The following is a 19,839-nucleotide window of genomic DNA, read 5'->3' as shown; positions in this document are numbered from 1 at the left end:
ATAACATAAAAACAACATAAAATTAACAAGAAAACTACACAAAAGTAACATGAAAATAACAACAAAAAATAACATACATGTAACAAAAAATCAACAACAAATTAACAAGATTACAACATAAAAAGACCGTATTTTTTTATAAATAAAATCAAAAAACTCGTAAAAATATTTAAAATTTTATGAAACCGTATTTTTGTAATTTTTTTTGTTATTTTTATGTTTTTGTGAAATAATCCCTTCTTTGAATGCAATGTTAAGCTTCACTAGCCTTTCCCTCACATTGTGTAATTGGATCTCTCCTACAACTCACTAATAACTCATTTTAGAAAAAGTATACAAGTCATATATGATGTTTGGGCTGGGTTAATTTTAAAGGCCCAATTTTGTCTAATCTATTGATTAAAACTATATTTTACAATTTTAAAAATATTTACTTCTTTTTTAAAAAATAAATTCTAGATACACGTATTTATTAACGTAAATATATGTATATATATATATTTCCTAATTTCACAATAGACCTCTTATTTTAAAAATTATGCAAGGGCCACTTTTCTTTAGAATATTGAACACTATTCAATGTTATAATTCTTTCAATTTGATGTTGCAAAAATGATAAGAAGATAACCTCTTTATATCAGATATTTGAAGTGCAAAATTAATTTTGAATTTTATTAGTTTAAAAATGCTATGTGTCGCAACAAGTCAATTGTGTAGAGCTTTTTTAAGGAAAAGATGAGAAAGCAGATTGAAGGGTGGGATAGTAAGTTTTTATCTAGAATTGGTAAAGAAGTTTTATTGAAGACAATAGTGCAATCTCTCTCTCACTATACTATGAACGTTTTTCTTTTATCTAAAAAGTGTGTGATGAGATGAAAAAATAAATGTGTTCTTTTTGGTGGAAGAAGTCGGGTAAGAACAGAAGTGGCATTCACTAAATGAATTGGGACCGGATGTGTATCCAAAGGTTCATGGGAGACTTGAGTTTCGGAAGCTTCACGATTTTTATATTGTGTTGTTTGGGAAATAGGATTGGCATCTTCATTTTCGTCAAAATTCTTTAGTTAGCAGTGTGTTTAAAGCTCTTATTATCCTCGTGGGTCCTATTTGGGGACGAAGTTGGAAGCAATCTGAGCTTTATATGGAAAAGTATCCACGAAGCTCAGTCTTTTATTCAAAAAGATGATCGTATGGTTCTTCGATCTGAGATGAGTATTCATATAATTAGGGATCCTTGGCTTCCAGATAAAGATAACCCATTTATGATTTTAGATCATCCTAGTTTGACAAATCAAAAGGTATCTAGCCTTATGAAGGTTGGAGAGTCGTCTTGGGATGAAAATGTTCTTAAAGATACTTTCGTAGACGTGGATGTAAAGCTTATTTTAAACATTCATTTGTTCTCCTCAATGTCTGGCGATATATGTAGTGGAATGTTGAGAGTTCTTGTGTTTATTCAGTCAAGGGTGTGTATGGGCTTCTTCAAGAACTTAAGGGTGATTTAATTGGAGTTGACAACTCGATCTTTTGGAAAGAGTTGTGGGATTTAAGAGTTTCTCCTAAAATCAAGAATTTGGTTTAGAAGGCTGCTTCCAATTGTCTTCCTACTAGTGTCCAATTAAGCGTGAGACATATTTTTGCGAGTTAAAAAGTATTCTCATTATCTAGTGGGGTGCTCGTTTGCTTTTGCATGCTAGTAGATGACGGGTATTTCAGTGCTACTACAAACTCATTAACAAAACTCTCACTTTAACAAAACTCTCACTTGGCAATGCTCATTTGAATAAGATGCTTTCTTTTCTCTTTTCTCATTTGCCTTTTTCTCAACCAAACAAACATTCAAATCCTTACTAAAACGTAACCACATTTTAACAAAAATAACAAATCATTAAAAACATCAATTAATAGTAATACTTCTACTAAGTTACTTAATACATATAATCTCATCAATACAACAAAAGCCAGAATCATTACTCAACTATGATAATAATACTAATAAATTATATATATAATAATACTTAATAAGCAGAATATTCTTCATTAACTTAATTAACCTATAATAATAAAATAAAAATATCAAAATAAATAAATAGATCTAAATCAACGGTGATGGCGAGGGCAAAAGGTAACCAAATAGTTGCCACGTGTACAAGTAGCAATACTAGTTGGATCATCATAAGCATAAGAATAAGCCTTAGGACAAGCCGCCTTAAATATCTTCGAATAAGCCGTCGGCTTACACGACTGAGGGCTCCCGTATTTTCCGGTACAACAATACCTCGGCGAATTAAAAGCCGAACACGCGCTCTTACAAGCCACCACGCGCCTCCCATCGGCTGAACGAACTTGAAGACTAGCCGGACACATCACATTAAGATCGCTTATACACCCGGCGTAGCTACACTTTCCCGGCGCGCCGCCGCCAGATCGGGAAGTAGTAATCGAGATCCCGAGGTTATAACCATCAACGAGGCTGACGTCATAGAAATCTTGTTCGTTACCGAGTGTGATCTCGGCTAATGTAGCCGGTGGAGAGCCCCCGGTTCCGGCGCAGAAGAGAGCTCCGCCGCAATCTCCGGTGGCGCAGTGGCCGTGGCCGGAAGCGTCGAATGTGCAGCCGTGACGGCCCCAGAATCGGCCGGACCAGAGCGGTGGAAGGCGGAGGGAGTAGGCTTTGTTGGGTCCGAGCTTGAAGCCGCCGCGAGCCAAGATGGGTGAGCCGGCTCCGGGTTGGATCCCTGGCCAGACTGTGTAGGAACACTTGTTGAGTAGTGTTAGGGTTGTTGCTTCGGCCAAAACGACGTCGTTTACTGTTAAATAATAATAATAATAATAAATAAGAAGAAAGAAAAAATGGTTAGTGAAAAATGGTATGAAACGACGTCGTTAAGAGTGGAAATGTGAAAAGAGTACCTAAAATGTTGAAGAGGAATAAAATGAGAGTGAGTGATACAGATCTTTGAAGAATCGCCATTGATGATGAAGTTGAGAAGCTCTGTTCAGCTCAGGTTAGAGTGAAAGTGAGTATTTTGAGGAGTTGGGGAAAGGAACAAGTTTAGGTTTTATGGTCTCTATGTAAAAGCTCTTCTCCCTAGAAGGAGATTTTGTTTAGGTCAGGTATGTGTGTGTATATATATACAAAAATAATACTGTAGCAAATATTTGTTCTTAATCTTAAGATTCTTTAAATAATTATATGTACATAAATAATGTATGTACACGATTTTTTCGTCTGATATACTTTTAGAGAATGTATTTCGTGATGTACGGCAGCCGTTAAATGAGAGAGTTATTTGATCTAGGGGTAATTATGGTAAAAAATGGTAACGTACCAACTGAGATCCATTTAATGTACCCTGATACCTATCTAATGTAACACGGAATACATTCTGTGAAAGTATATCACGGGACAAAATCGCGTCCAAAATAATGTATTAGACAAACTTAATTGGATGAAAAGATTCTTACTTTAAACCATCTCGAATCTCTTATTATAATTTCTTAGTCAATCTATGTGTCTAAAAACACATGTCGAAATATATTTTTGAAAATTTTCGAATAGTTTAAAGTGTCAAAATATATCTTAAATTTTTTGAACACCCGTGGTAAATTAAACATTAGAAACTCTATTTTCAGTGTTGTAAAGTATTCAAAAAATTTCAAACATTCACAGACATGATATTGTAACCATAACAAATATCATTATGAAAAAAATAATATTCCTACATGTGATTTGGATCGCGAAAATTCACTAAAAAATTATAATAAAAGGTTGTAATTGGTATTCTCTCTAAAAAAATTATTTGAAAATGAGTAAATATACAAATGTTATATTTGACATAATTTTTATAATTAAGTTCAATACACTATAATAATATTGGTATTTTATGAATGGTGAAAAAAATTAAATATAAGTATTCTTAAGGTTATTAACTGTGATGTTGTAATATTTTTCATTTAATTTAAATTTTTTCATTTGATCTACAAATCAGGCGATCGATTGGTTGAATTATTTTTTTACCCTAATCCTAATTATGTTTCTAGAGATATTTTAATTTAATTTCATATTATTATTTTAGCCAATTATTATGAATAAAATTGCACAATTTCTTTTAAAAAAAAAATCATACCGCGAATTGTTAAACAAAAATATATCTTTTTTTTAAGCTAAAAAAAATAATTCTTAATAAATAAAGATTGTATATTACAATGGAATGTTTAGGATGATTGTAAATCAAAATATATATTTATTATGTTAAATTTAGTATAATTTTTATAATTTATCCTATTTTTTACCACTCTAAGGAAGAAATAATTTTTACGAAAATACAAAAATATTACAATATATCACAAATTTTAAAACTCCATTAAAAATACTTTAATTATTTTATGTTCTCATTATGACTCATAAAATTATTTATGTATTTAAGAGTAATGGCACTTCAAAGTCATACTTATTTTAAATTTGTCTTATTGTTATTTTTGGAAAATCTTTACCTTTTAACATGACAAGTTGATTAATATGTTCACGTACAAATAATCATTCCTTTCTTATAACTAGCCAAAAATAAATGATTCTTTAATTAATTTGTACAAAGTACAAAAGATTATTTTGGGGTTAATTCTTAACCTCTATCTAATTTCATAATCATAAAAATCTAAGAAATTAAATAGTCACTAACTCTCTATTTCTTTGTTTCTTTGAAAAATGTAATAAAGGGAAGAAAAAAAGAAAAAAGGAAAAAGAAAGTCAAGAATTTTACTTTAGAAATTGTTTTCTTTTTCTCATTTGAAATTGTAATAAAGGAATGATAAAGTGGGGACAAGACAAGTTTTTTCTTTTCCTTTTCTCCAACTACATTATTAACTATGGAAAAAAGAGTGAAGAAATTAAATGAATTTCTTCTTTAATAAATTTGATAATTATGAATTTTTTATAGTCTTTTCTATTTTTACTACAATATTATATTTTAATTTTGATGTATACATTAGCTGGTGAGATAATAGTAACAAAAAATTATTAAATCAATTGATCAATATATGAATATGAGAAAAAAATTAGAATTATTTACGGCGTAAATATCTAAGTTTATCTTTCAGCTGTAAATAAATATTTAAGTTTAATTTTCCACTATTATAATATTTAAGTTATATTTTCGAAACTTCGTAACCATTAAGTGTCAGTCATTATTCACGTATTATTTTTTTTATTAGTATATTTAAATTAAAAATAAAATTTTAATAACTTAGACCAATCAAAGACTGTCATGTGATAATTTATTTGACACATAGCAATTAAGTACTTGTAAAAATTCTCAAATTATAAATTAAGTATTTATTTACAATTAAGTATTAAATTTACGTCTCTTCAAAAAACAAGTATTAAATTTACGTATTTTATGCCGTAAAATACTTAAAAATAAATAAATAAAGGGGAACTATTCTATATACTATTTTTTTAACTTATTTTTTTTCTTCAAATTTACAGTTTAGGTTTCTAAAATGGTTGCAGCGCTAGTTGTAATAGGGATTTCTATACGATTTTTTGTTGCAATTTAGGTTACAGCTCTAATTGCAATAGAAGTTTCTATGTAAAATTTCGTAAAAATACAAAGAAAATTATTTTAAAGTGTAAAAATAAAAAAACTCCGTAAATAAATAAATAACTATATACACATTTATATTACTTTTGTACATTTCCAAGAAAAACAAATGTGGGCCTATAAAGATAGAGTGGAGTTAGGAGAAAGTGGTGGGCTATAGGGCTGAGATGGGCCGGACTTTTATGGAAGGGAAGATTGACCAGCCCAAAATGTGAAGTTTATATATATAGGGAATTGTAAGCCTTATTATTATTATTATTTTTTATTATTTTTGGGTAAATATTATAGGGAATTGTAAGTAGTGGATGCAAGTGTAGATGACAAAAGTGCTCAACTAACGAGGATGTCAGAACCAGTGAGTGGGGAAAAGTGTTGTCTTCTTCTTCCCAAAGAAATGAAAAGAAAAAAAGAGGTAAAGTGGCCATTTTCACATGTCAAAGGCCAAAGGAATCTAAATTTTGTGCATCAAAGAAAGGACTAATGGTCAAAATAGAGTGTACCCTATGAGTGAGTGACTCATTCATTACCCAAATATTTGGTCCTTTCTTCATGTGCCTCTTCTCTTTCTTTGTCTTTCAATATTGTCCACTCCTAAACTTCAAAATACACTCATCACTATCACTTGTGCTCATTCTTTCCTCAACATGTTTTGGTATATTTTCTATAGGGTTTATACACATTTGTTACCCTATGTTTTTTTTTTCTTTTCTAAATATAGGTTTGGTACTTTGTATTTTTAATAATACTTATTTAGTATTTTGTATTTTAAAATCATACATATTTAGTATCCTAAACTAAAAAAATTTATCATCAATACAATCAAATTGTCTTCAATTTTATAAATTTTGAATCCAAATTTAATTATTTGATTATATATAATTGAGAAGAGTTTGGTCAAATTAATAAAATTAGATTGATTATATTTTATTTTAAGGTACCAAATATGTACAATTTCAAAATATAAGATATTAAATAAATATTATTGAAAATACAAGGTACTAAATGTATTTTTCAAGAAAAGATATGGTACTAAGTGAGTATATTCCCTTTTCTATATTCAAGATAGTTTTTAGTATTTAATACATTGGCGTACAATGTAGTTATCTAAGAGTATTTGTAAATTTTCAAATTTTTTTGAATAATTTACAATATTAAGATTATTTGGTGTAATAATAAAGGGTCTTACTTTAAATCAAGAGATCTAGGAATTAATTTCTATCATCTACTTTTCTATATTTTTTAAAAGGTATTTAATATTGAGTTATGAATGATTAAACCTTGAAGCTCGTAAGAACTTATAAATTTTTTACTATTATACTAAACTACTAAAACTATCATTTTGATAATAGTTAAACTATATGTAAGGGTCCCAAAATTTAATTTATCTTAGGCCCATATACCTTAGGACCGGTCTTGTTATTTCCTTAACATGTTTCAGTATATTTTCTATATTCAAGATAGTTTTTTAGTATTTAATACATCGTAATTATGTACATTATAGTTGTTTAAGAATACTTGTAAAATTTTAAAAAATTTTAAATAATTTACAGTACTAAAAAATAAAATTTAAATAATTATTCACATTGCGTATAAGAAAAAATAATCATCCATGCAATAAAATATTTAAATTTTATTTTAGCATTTTAACTATTTAGAAATTTCTAAAAATTTATAAGTGGTCATAAATAATTACAATATATGCGATGGTAAAAAAAAATAAACAAAAAAACTCTCATAAATACCAAAATAAATAAAGAGTGTATTGAAAGGAGTAACTATAGTCTATAGTAGACTTAACAATTGGTGCTTTGTATGTTTTGCATAGCATTTGTTATTAGGGTATTTTAGTAGTACCCAAGAGTTAGTACTCTAATAGCTATTTGATAAAAATTATTTAATTAAAATATATAAAATTCGATATTTATTTTCAACAACATTATATTAGTAGTGAGTAGAATATTTATATTTCATTTCATCTTTTAGAATAATAATCATCATATCAAAGAAGTGTATAATATTTTGTTGAAGAAAATATTTTTTCTTCAATAATTTTTTTTAGTCTATTTAGTAAATATTTACTATTTGGTAAAGTTTTTAATATATTAATTAGAATCACATAATCAATGTTATAATCACAAAAAAAGTTAAAACAAAATTTTGTAATTTTGAAAACTTATTCAAAATACTTAAATTTAGGTAAAATATTGAATGTGTAATTACTCAGCCCATTTCTTAATGAGCCAGAGTGTTGCCTTTTATAGATATGGTAAGTTGTTACAATGAGGGCTGTGAGCAACGGCTCTTTGACAGATGGCATAGTGCTGAAATCAATAAAGATTACAAGGGAATATTCTAACAGAATTCTTAATGATTGCTCCCTAACATTTGGACCACAAGAGCATGGATGACACCTGTCCACAAGGTTGTAATCCTCTGTTTCTCTGTGTTAAGCACCAGCAGAGTAATGCAGGTATTGAGCTGGTATTGTGAATCAGCAGAGGATGACAATTCTATTTCTCAACACCTCCCCTCAAACGAAAGAGTGAAGGCTTCACTCCAAGTTTGTCAACAAGAAAAGAGAATCTAGAGTTGGACAGTCCTTTAGTGAAGAGATCAGCCACTTGATCATGAGAAGGAATGTACCTTACTTCCAATTCCTTTTTCAGAATTTTGTCACGCACATAGTGAACATCGATTTCGATGTGTTTGGTTCTCGCATGGAATACGGGATTGGATGCAAGTGCACTTGCACTAATATTATCACACCAAGTGATGGAAGGCAGTGACAATGGAAATTTAAGCTCTTTGAGCAGAGATTCAATCCAAGAAATCTCAGCTGCAACATGTGCCAATGCCCGATATTCGGATTCAGTGCTTGATCTAGACACAACCGCTTGCTTTTTGGAAGACCATGACACCAATGTTTCACCCAGATACACACAATAGCCTGCTACCGATCGCCTATCATCAGGACACGATGCCCAGTCTGCATCTGAGAAACCAGTTATATTGAGATGATTGCTGCAGCTTATGTGAAGTCCCAGTGTTTTGGTTCCCTTCAAGTACCTTAGCACTCTCTTTACGGCATTCCAATGGGCTGTAGTGGGGCTTTGAAGGAACTGACTTAGCTTATTCACAGAGTAAGCTATGTCAGGTCTCGTGTGGCATAGGTACTGAAGTGATCCAATGATGCTTCTGTAAATTGAGGGATCTTGCATAGGCTCTCCTTCATTTATCGACAACGGTTTTCCAGCAGTGATGGGTGTAGGACATGGCTTCAAGTTGCTCAGGTTAACTTTCTTCAGTATATCTTCAATGTATCGGGTTTGTGTGAGATATAGTCCTGTCAAGTCTCTGAATACTTCTATCCCCAAAAAATATTGCAGAGAACCAAGATCTTTTAGTGCGAATAGCTTGTTGAGTTTGCAGATGAAATCAGCAACTAAGGCAGAATTGCTACCTGTCACAACTATGTCATCAACATAGATGAGAACAAGTATAACAGCAGTCTCTGATTTGTAGAAGAACAAAGAGGTATCTGCCTTTGAGTTTTGGAACTTCCATTCTGTAAGTGTGCTTTTGAGTTTGTCGAACCAGGCTCTAGGAGCTTGTTTAAGTCCATAGAGAGACTTGTTCAATTTGCAAACCCAATCTTCTTTCCCTTTTTCCTCAAATCCTTGAGGTTGAACCATGTAGACCTCTTCTTCCAAAGTGCCATTTAGAAATGCATTATTTATGTCTAATTGTCTTATATCCCAACCTTTTGAAACAGCTATGGTCAGGACAATTCTTACAGTGGAAGCTTTGATAACCGGACTGAAAGTCTCACCATAATCTATGCCGGGTCTTTGATGAAAGCCCTTTGCAACGAGTCTTGCTTTCAATCTTTCAATGGTTCCATCTGCTCTTAGTTTTATCCTGAATATCCACTTGTTACCAATTAAATTTTGATAGGCTGCTGGTGGTACAAGAATCCAAGTTCGATTCTTCTTGAGAGCTATAACCTCGGTGTCCATTGCACCTTTCCAACCTGGGTGTTTGAGAGCCTGTTCAACTGATTCTGGTTCAGCAAAGCTAGATACGGCTGTTGATGAACTGAGATATGTTTTAGGTCGAAAAATGCCAGCTTTTCCTCGAGTAGTCATAGGGTGAGTAGGCTGTAGAGCAGTGGCAAGTGTTGGTTGGGATTCTGTATCAGGTTCAATACTCGAAGTGGCACCAGATGCAATCTCTGGTTCAGGATCAGGTACACCAGTAGGTTCCATGATGACATTATCCGAGGAGTTAAAATCAAATTGATCATCAAAAGGACCATATGCCTCCCCTGCCTGACCTGAAACAGGACTGTGATTAGTGGAATATGAATCAGAAAAAGGTGACTGAACCTGTGGTGATCGAGGTGATGCTTCAGAGGATGCTGCAGGAGTGGAATTTACAGAACCAGAAGGAGAAAGATCAGTGGACTCAAGAGAAGGAACAGGGAGACTAGACCAGGTGGAGCTATGGATTATGACAGGTTGAGGTGTTTGGTAGTTGTTGAGGAAGCCCTTTTTAAAAGGAAACTCAAGTTCATTGAACACAACATTTTTGGAAATGTATATACGACCTGTGGGAGTGAGGCACTTGTACCCTTTGTGGGAGTTGCTGTAACCAAGATTAACACATTTCAGTGAGTGAAACTGAAACTTGTGTGTTTGGTATGGCCTTATGCAAGGAAAACAAGCAACTCCAAAGGTTTTGAGGAAATTATAGTCAGGTTTTTGATTGTAGATGACTTCATAGGGTGACTTGTGATCTAATAATGGTGTAGGAAGTCTATTTATGAGATAGACAGCAGTGTCAAATGCATCACTCCAGTATTTGAGTGGCATTTGTGCTTGAGCAAGCAAAGTGAGGCCCATTTCAACAATGTGCCTATGTTTGCGCTCAGCACGACCATTTTGGGCTGAATCATGAGGACAAGGATGTTGAAACTCAATGCCATGTTGGTGAACCAGATCAGTGAAGGATTGGTACTCACCACCCCAATCAGTTCTAAGGCTTTTGATTTTCTTTTCAAACTTATTTTCCACCAGATTTTTAAATTGTATGAATGCATTAAGTGCCTCGGATTTAGCTTTGAGTGGGTATAACCAAGCAAATCTGCTATGGTCATCAAGAAAGTGTATGTAGTACTTGTGATTAATGTTGGATGCAATGGGAGCTGGTCCCCATAGGTCAGTATGTACAAGTTCTAATACAGAATTTGCTCGGTTTGTGGACAGTTTGTGTGGAAGTGCATGTGATTTACCATATTGACATGCATCACAGAATTTTTGTATTTCATTCTTGAAATTTCTTACATTGGTTGACTCTAGAACAAGCTTTAAAATCCTAGGAGATGGATGGCCTAAACGCCTATGCCAAACATCCACTTTAGACACAGAATTTTCATCAGCATTATGCTGGTTTACATCAGTACTGGCAGAAAAACAAGTAGACAGACACAATGACTCTAGGTGATTTTTATTTGTGAGATGTGGTTGAGTTGAACCTGTGAAAGATGAAGTGTATGAGGGTGTTTCCAGCCTGTAAAGTCCATCTTTAAGCACTCCTCGAAGCACCACCTTCTGAGTTGCCTTGTCCTTCACCAAACAAACATTAGAGTGAAATTCGATTAGAACATTGTTATCATTGGTGAGTTTAGAAACACTAATTAAATTCTTAGCAATTTGAGGAACAAGTAGCATTTCTTTCAGCTTCAATTGTTTCCCATCATTAGTATCAAGAACACCATTACCAATATGGGAAATTCTAATTTTAGTACCATCACCCACAATGACAGATTCCTTACCAACATAGGGCTGTTTCTGGTTTAAAGCAGTACCATCTGAGGTGATGTGGTTGCTGGCACCACTGTCAGCAAACCACACATCACTCTCAAGCACTTCAGGACCAGCAATGAAGGCATTATGGTTATTCTGAGTTGGTTTGTTTCCTCCAGTTGTCTGATTTGGATCTGTTCCCATAAAGCTTTCATCGAACCGATTGTAGCACACTGCAGCGGAGTGGCCATATTTGCCACAAACTTGGCATGTTGGTCGATTTGTATTGGTGCGTCCTCTTCCACGAAACCTCCCAGGACTTCCACGATTGCCTGAAAAACGACCTCCACTGCCAGGAAATTGATTGTTGTTGTTGTGATTATTTGAGCCACGACCACGACCATTTGTATGAGATCCAGGATTGTTTTTAGCTGCAACATTAGCTTGAGGATTGGTTGGATTGTTAGGCTTGCTGCCTAGATTGAGATTTTGCAATCTTTCAATTTTGCTATCGAAACTTAAGAGAATGTCTTGCAGTTCTTGCCAGGTTGTGCTAGTCCTGGCTTCAATTTGAACCACGATTGAGAGGTACTCAGCATCCAGGCCTGAAAGAACATTAGCTACAAGATGCGCCTCTGGATACGGGTCACCTGCAAGAGCAAGAATGTCAGACCAATTTTTCTTTTGGCGTAAATATTCTCCCATTGGAGTAGAACCTTTGCGCACGGTCTGGATTAAGGTTCTGGTGTCGTCCATTTTTGATTTGGAGTAGGCTCCATAAAGACTCTCCAAAGCTCTCCAAAGTCCTGCAGCAGAAGTGGATCCCATAACTTCAGTGGCAATCCCTTCGGTCATGGAACTATATAGCCAACCCATGAGTAGTTGATCATTGATGATCCAGTGTTCATACTCAGGGTTGGTTTCCATTTCTCCTTCGTATTTGGCTTCTCCAGTGACTGGAACGAACTCAGGTGGGCATAGCTTGGTACCATTTAGGTAGCCATGCAATCTGTGACCACGAACAATGGTGGAAACCATAGTTTTCCACAGTGTGAAATTATTTCTGTCTAATTTTAGGGAGAATGGCTGATTTAGTGTAGTAGGTTGCTGGGATAGAGTGTTTGGGAGCTGTGATGCAGATGCACCATTTTTGTTTGAGCTGACAGCTGAGGGGGTCTGGGAACCTTCTTCGACAGGTTGCTGATCCTGGGGTGTAGCCATTGACAGAGAACAATGATTGGCTCTGATACCAACTTAAATTTAGGTAAAATATTGAATGTGTAATTACTCAGCCCATTTCTTAATGAGCCAGAGTGTTGCCTTTTATAGATATGGTAAGTTGTTACAATGAGGGCTGTGAGCAACGGCTCTTTGACAGATGGCATAGTGCTGAAATCAATAAAGATTACAAGGGAATATTCTAACAGAATTCTTAATGATTGCTCCCTAACATTTGGACCACAAGAGCATGGATGACACCTGTCCACAAGGTTGTAATCCTCTGTTTCTCTGTGTTAAGCACCAGCAGAGTAATGCAGGTATTGAGCTGGTATTGTGAATCAGCAGAGGATGACAATTCTATTTCTCAACAAAAATAACTATCAATAAAGAAAAAAAAAATAGCTAACTCATAAAGTTTTATTTCTTACTATGCTACTCCGATAAAAGAAATATCATTGGATTCGAAATGAGCTTATTTTCGAGTTTGTATAATATTGTGCTCTAATTAAATTGGTATTATTTCACAAGAAAAAAAAAACAAAAAATTAAAAAATAAAGATCTCTTGAACCCTAACGGTTTGAATATTGGAAAGTATTTTTTTTTTTTTTCAAGTAGAGAATAATATCATATATCTTTCAAAAAAAAAAAAAAAAAAGAATAATATCATATAAATGAATGTGGTACCATTAGCATAGATGTAAGCATTTTATTTTTCACTATACAAACCTTTCTTACAACTCAGAGTATAGTACAATTATTACCAAAAAAATACAAATTTGTCAAAGATTTTATTTTATTTTATTTTTAATTCTGAAAAATTACATGTCGGTGGAAACTAATAGCCATTGCAATTATTTATTAAAATCCACATATTTTATAAGAATTCTATTTAGAATGAATATTTGTAGAAAAAAATAGTAATGACTATGTCAAAATTGTCCTTATTGTATATAATTCAGGGAAAGTTTACAGTGCACCTCTTAAAAGATTATTTCAGTAGATTTCTTATCAGTTTCGTCATTGAGGAAAATTTTTTAGTTTATTTTTTTTTTCATTGTCGCGTATATTATATAAGATTAATAGTAAATTTTTACCAAATTTTGAATAGTTTACAGTGCCAAAATTTTTTTAGCATTGTAACCTATTTAATTTTTTTTGGAAATTTACATGTGATCCTAAATAAAGACAATGTACGTAATTATGAAAAAAAAATTAGTCTATAAATTTTTTTCGAATACCAAAACAAATAAGAGACCTACCAAAATACCCATTTAAGAGGGTGTACAGAAATTTCTTATATTATATATCCACAATAAAAATAATAAAGTAAAAGTTGAATAATAACTCGTGTCATTAGATTATATTTGTGTTAATCTTATTCAATTTGATGTAACGCTAGCTAATTAGTCAAAAATAAGATGATTTTATTTATATCTTGTGTCGAAAAAACTCAATCCTAATTTAACTTGTTGTGTTTATTTGTCGACGTATTGTGTTCATCTCTCAACTAAATTTATCTTACAATACATATTGATCAATATTCAATATGATTCATGATTATAACATATTTGATTTAATTTTTTTGATTATATCCATTTGTTTTGCTCATTTAAATAATATGCTAATTAAATGAAAATATATATATTTTTAAATAAAATAATTTATCACAATACAATGAATAAAATTCTTAATACCAATTTTAAATAAATTATGTAGTGAATATGTTATTAGTCTTAACTAAAAGAGCATTGCTATAAAGTACTTATAGTGCTTCGCACTAGGATGAAGTAATGAAGTGATGCACTATAATTACATAACAAACTATAATAGATTCTGTAATTGTTTTTTATGTTGTAATTTTGTTTTTATTTTGAGATCTTGTAATTTTATTGCCCATAATGTAGTTAAGTGGGTTGACGCTAATAATTGTACGGGAATGGTCGAGGTTTCGACTATTCCTACGAATATTTTGTGTAACGACTATGAGGTCTAATATTTCTTTCTCAATTCTACTTTTTTTCAAGAAAAAAAAAACAAAAAAATAGGACTCGATATTGAATTGCTCTAATAATAATATTACACCTTACAAAAATACTAAATACCATGAATGTCTTTTAACATTTATCTAATCAAAAGTGTCAACAAGTCAAGTACTATTATTTTCAAATAATTTATTAATTGTTATGTTTTCTTTTTCTATAAAGAAAGTTCCATACTTTAATATTAAAAAAGAAGAAAAGTGTGATTTATGTCTCACACCCACATTCGACCGTTTTATTACATTTTTTATTCTAACCTAAACATGTGTGACTGTGTTTTTAATTTTAATTTTTTTTAATATATAAAAGGCTTAAGTGGTCTCATCTTTGTTTGATTTTAAGATTAGATTCACTTTATAATTATTTAATAATATTTAATAAAATACACTTAAAAATAAATCTTCAGACACTAATTAACCTATATTCTATTGGAATGATTGTCGTTTAATATATTTATATGTACATGATGTTTACAGAGATGATGATCAGACATTTTTGAACAGTGCTCTAAATATAAGTTCAGCTTTTTGACACAGTACGAGTCTCTGAGGTGCAAGCACAACTAAATACGAAAAAAATATAGGGTTTAAGCACGGCGCGACATAACGCTATAAATTAGCACGACACGAATAATATGTACTTGAGTATGACACGAGACGAAAAATATGTGGTTAAGCACGAGACGACATGACAAGCCCAAAAGACATGATACGTAAGTATAAATAATCTATTCTGAAAGCACAACATGTTAAAAACCTTATATTTAATAATTGTTTTAATAATAATTTATATTCAAATTTTTAATACTTCTAATGAAATTTAATATAATTTTACATGAAAAATTATTGAAAAACTATATGAAAATAGCTAAAACTATAAAAAAAAAAGGTATATATAATTTTAGTAATTATTTGATCAACTGTAAAAATTAAAATGTAGAAAATTAGAGTATAAATTTAAGCTCGTAAAAAATATACCGGCCTGAGTAAAGCACAACACGACACGTAAATTTTTATTGTACAAATTATATATATTGTAAATTATATACTCATTTTTAGTGGCATACTTTTGGTTTTTTCAATGGAACACTAAAATTTAAAAAATAGTAGAGTTTAGACACAAAATTGATCCAATAGAACTCTAAATTATTCTATATATGTAGGAGTCTATGATACCACACTAAAAATAGTGAGATACGATAGACTACACTAATTTTTTTGGAAAATTTATATGGTATACTAACTTTTGCCATTTTTTTATAAAAATATTGCTAGACGGTATTTTTTACTTTTTTACTGTGTTTTTTTATAAGTTTCATACTGCAGTATACTGTGTTAAGTTTTCACTAGTGTTCTACTGGTGTTTTACTAGTGTTCTACTGTTGTTTTGAGTTATACTGCTTTGTGTTTTACTGTGTTTTATAAAAACACAGTATTTTTGAAAAAAATTCCATGTGACAGTATTTTTGTAAAAATTAACTCAAATTCCAGTATTTTCGTAAGTTTTCCATTTTTTTTTTTAGTTTTTTCATATTAAAATAATGTGTTTATAATTAAGCTCTATCTAATTTCTTAATCATAAAAATCAATTTAACATAATTTCTTTACCTTTTAATTTGATATCATTATATGTCTAGAATAGGCTTAATTGAACCAAAGGTAACATTGAGCTAAATAGAAACAAGTGGGTCATGTAATTGGGCCTCTCTTAAACATGTAGGCCCATACCAAAACGCAAATGATAACCACACGATTGGGCTGGGTATGATTAGCCTATTGGGCCGTGATAAGGATTTATCTAAATGGAGACATGTACCCACTTTACTTTATTTGTTTTAATTTTTATCTTCATTTTTTATATTTTTTTTAGATATACCTACTTTTATGGTTTATGTCCCCATTAGACCCTTTAGGTTATGTAAATTATATGCTAGACTTAAGTAGAGAGTGAATGTATATTAGGCAATCCACTAAAAAAATAGGTATATTTTAATAAAAAACAATATGAAGGTATTTTTAATTAATAGATACAAAAAAGAGGTACTTTTCAACTTATCCCATCTAAATGTCTAGTAAGTGGTTTTTTTCTTCTTCTTATACCAATATTAGAGTAATTTACGACATAAATATTTAAGTTTAACTCTTAGTTATAAATAAATAATTAAGTTTAATTTTTGACTGTAATAATATCTAAATTATATTTCTAGAACTTTAGGTACCTGACCGTTAAATATTAAATCATTATCCATGTGTCATTTTCTTATTAGTATATTTAAATTAATTTTTTTTAAAAAAATAAAAAATAAAGACTTGGATCAATTAGTGATTGACACGTGACAATTTACTTAACACTTAATAGCCATGTACCTACGGAAGTTTCAAAATTATAACTTAGGTATTATTACTGCCAAAAATTAAACTAAGTTATTTATTTACAATTAAGAGTTAAACTTAGGTATTTATACCGCAAATTACTTTAAATATTAAACTATTTTATCTCTTTTTTTTTCTATAAAGTGTGAGACATCAAGTTTGTAAACTATATTTTTAAATTTTTAATAAAAAAATATGGCCTAAAAGAAAAATAATTCTAAAGCAATTTTGCCTCAATCCAAAATAATAACTAAATAAGAAGCATAACAATAATATACATCACAACAACTATCCAAAATCAAACAAAAGAAAAAACTGTAAAAATGTAACAATTCACCCAAAATTATAAAGGAATAATTACATAAAAAATTACATTTTTACGTTTACAGATTTTTTTTTTTACATTTTTACGGTTTTCCATAAAAACAACACGAAAACACTAAGAAAAATACATAAAAGTAACATGAAAATAACATCAAAACAACAACAAAAAATAACATACATATAACAAAAAATTAACAAGTGTACAGCAAAAAAAGACAGTATTTTCTGTAAATAAAATAAAAAAAATCGTAAAAATATTTAAAATTTTGTAAAACTGTATTTTTGTAATTTTTTTTATTGTTTTTGTGTATTTGTGAAATAATCCCAATTATAAATTTAGAAGAAAAAAACTTTGGGAGAAAATAAATTGTTTTAGCAAAATTAAGTATTTTGTATAGAAATCTAATTATAAAAAGAAGTACTTATTAATTAAACTTTTTAGTCACTATTATTATTATTAAAAAATAATATTTACATGTACTTTATTTCATCCACCCATTTATACCACTAGGCTCATTGGATAATTATTTTTTAAAATAATTTTGTTACTTTTACTTTCTAAGAATATTTATATAAGTTGAAATTATAGGTCGGTAAAGGATAACAATTGTGTTGCTGATCTCTTGTCACCTAGGGTAGGTGGGATATTGATAAGCTAATTTGTCTTTTCGACCATGAGACGTTTCTGCTATTCTCAAGGATGGAAAACCTCCTGGTAGTGGCAAGGATAGTTGGCTATGGACTTTGGAGAGTAATGGGCGATTCTCTTGTAAATCAGCTTATCTAGCCTAAGCTTTGGATAGAGCGCCTTACTGTGACGTCGCTCCAACTCTTTGGATCAATAAACTTTGGAATAGTAACATTATGGAGCGTCATAAAGTTCTCTGGTGGTGCATCCTCTCTCAAGCTCTTCCGGTTCGAGCAGTAATTGGTAGAGGATTTCTAATTGAGGATACTAGATGTCCTTTATGTGGAGTGGGGGAGGAAACCATGGAACATCTATTTCTAACTTGTGATGTGGCGATGCACTTGTGGCGTTCGTCACCTTGGGGAATTTTTCCGGTGTGTGAGTCTGGTATTCGAGTTTGGGATTGGGTGAAGTTCATTTGGAACCTTAACAACAGGGGTGTCAGGGCCGAGGATGTCTTTCTCTATGCTTCTATTGTTGTTGACAATATCTGGCGGATGCGTAATGATGTGGTTCACAACAATAGCCCTCCTGATGTTTTGCATTGTATTGACATTATTTGTTCTTCTTTTGCAGAGCTACATACTACTCTTTTGCTTAGTCGTTCGCCATTGTTGAGGGAAAGCTAGATTCCACCACCTCTGGATTGGATCAAATTTAACTGTGATGTTCGTGTGGGCTTAGAGAGTATGTGTACAACTGTTGTTGCAAGGAATCATCTGGGAAGGGTGATTAGTATTCACACGTCCCGGTTGGATTTCTCTGATGCTCTTTGTGGAGAAGCTGCAGCCTGTTGCTTGGCGGTGTCTGTTGCGATGGAGCTACAGTATAAGTATATTATTATGGAGAGTGACTCGAGACTACTGATCAATGCCCTTAATGGGAAGGCGTCCTATTGGGCTCTAGAGAACTATGTCTCTTTTTGTACTAAGTCTTCTCCTTATTTCATATGTTGTAATTTTTCGAATATTAGTAGGTCTTGTAACTTTGCGGCCATAATGTGGCTAAATAGGCTTTTACGCACCAGATGTACGGATCCATTCCGATCAACTCTTTACCGGAGAACATTTTGTATAATGACCATGAGGTTTAATATCTTTCTAATATATAACTAAGCTTATTTATTTATTTTTATTTTTTAAAAAAAATTATAGGTCGGTAGATTATATATGGGAAATAGAAAAAGAAAATGTAAGAAAATGATATTTATATATATATAAATATAAATTTTATATTTATATATATGTTCTCTGATTCATATGATGTCATGACAGAAATAAGACTCTGGTGAAAAATGGCATCAATATAATTAATGGAAGAATGTAGATAAACACCACACCATGCATTCTGCCATTATTGCAGTAATAAAATTGACAATACAATATTCTCTTTCTTAAACACACTTATTATATATTACAAATTTAATTACAAGTAAATATTTGATATATTAGTTACCCCCTTTTAATCCTTTTGATTTAGAAAATTTATTTGCAATATATATGACTATAAATTTTGTAAGAAATTTCATATAATAGGATTAGTACTTAATAATTGATCAACTATGATTATTTGATTGTAGTATATAAAACTTAATTTCTTTTGTTATGAGAATTATGAGTATGTGAAAAATGCATGTCTAATTTAAATATATAATAAAAAACCCTAATGTCTAATATTTTTTTTTTTTATATAATAAACTTTTCCAACATTATGATGATTCTTTTTCCGTACTATGAAAAAAAAAAATATATATGAAAATGTCACACTCAACATTATATACAAAGTTT

The 19,839-nt window shown here is 31.1% G+C and overlaps 2 protein-coding genes across 2 annotated transcripts; one reads left to right on the top strand and one right to left on the bottom strand.

The window, feature by feature from the left end:
* Window positions 1-1,888: 1,888 nt before the first annotated feature.
* Window positions 1,889-3,116, bottom strand: LOC133036333 (thaumatin-like protein). Its single transcript, XM_061112957.1, has 2 exons — window positions 2,914-3,116; window positions 1,889-2,810 (listed from the first exon to the last, which is right to left on the bottom strand). The coding sequence occupies exons 1-2, from the start codon at window positions 2,972-2,974 to the stop codon at window positions 2,101-2,103; spliced, it is 771 nt and encodes a 256-aa protein (XP_060968940.1). The 5' UTR covers window positions 2,975-3,116; the 3' UTR covers window positions 1,889-2,100.
* A 15,112-nt stretch (window positions 3,117-18,228) lies between these two features.
* LOC133035547 (uncharacterized) lies at window positions 18,229-18,681 on the top strand. Its single transcript, XM_061111392.1, has one exon. It carries the CDS (start codon window positions 18,229-18,231, stop codon window positions 18,679-18,681), a length of 453 nt encoding a protein of 150 aa, XP_060967375.1.
* Window positions 18,682-19,839: the final 1,158 nt, after the last annotated feature.

This window comes from Cannabis sativa, chromosome 3 (genome assembly GCF_029168945.1).
Source record: "Cannabis sativa cultivar Pink pepper isolate KNU-18-1 chromosome 3, ASM2916894v1, whole genome shotgun sequence".
Taxonomy (NCBI): Eukaryota; Viridiplantae; Streptophyta; class Magnoliopsida; order Rosales; family Cannabaceae; genus Cannabis; species Cannabis sativa.
Note: the sequence above shows the minus strand (reverse complement) of the source record. Positions and strands in the feature narration are given on the sequence as shown.

What these genes read in the sequence shown, in the direction of transcription:
- LOC133036333 (XM_061112957.1), bottom strand. Translation starts at nt 2,974, where the DNA reads ATGGCGATTCTTCAAAGATCTGTATCACTCACTCTCATTTTATTCCTC. An exon ending in ATTCCTCTTCAACATTTTAG is followed by an intron (nt 2,811 to 2,913) that starts GTACTCTTTTCA and finishes ATTATTTAACAG; the next exon opens with TAAACGACGTCGTTTTGGCC.
- LOC133035547 (XM_061111392.1), top strand. Translation starts at nt 18,229, where the DNA reads ATGGAGCGTCATAAAGTTCTCTGGTGGTGCATCCTCTCTCAAGCTCTT.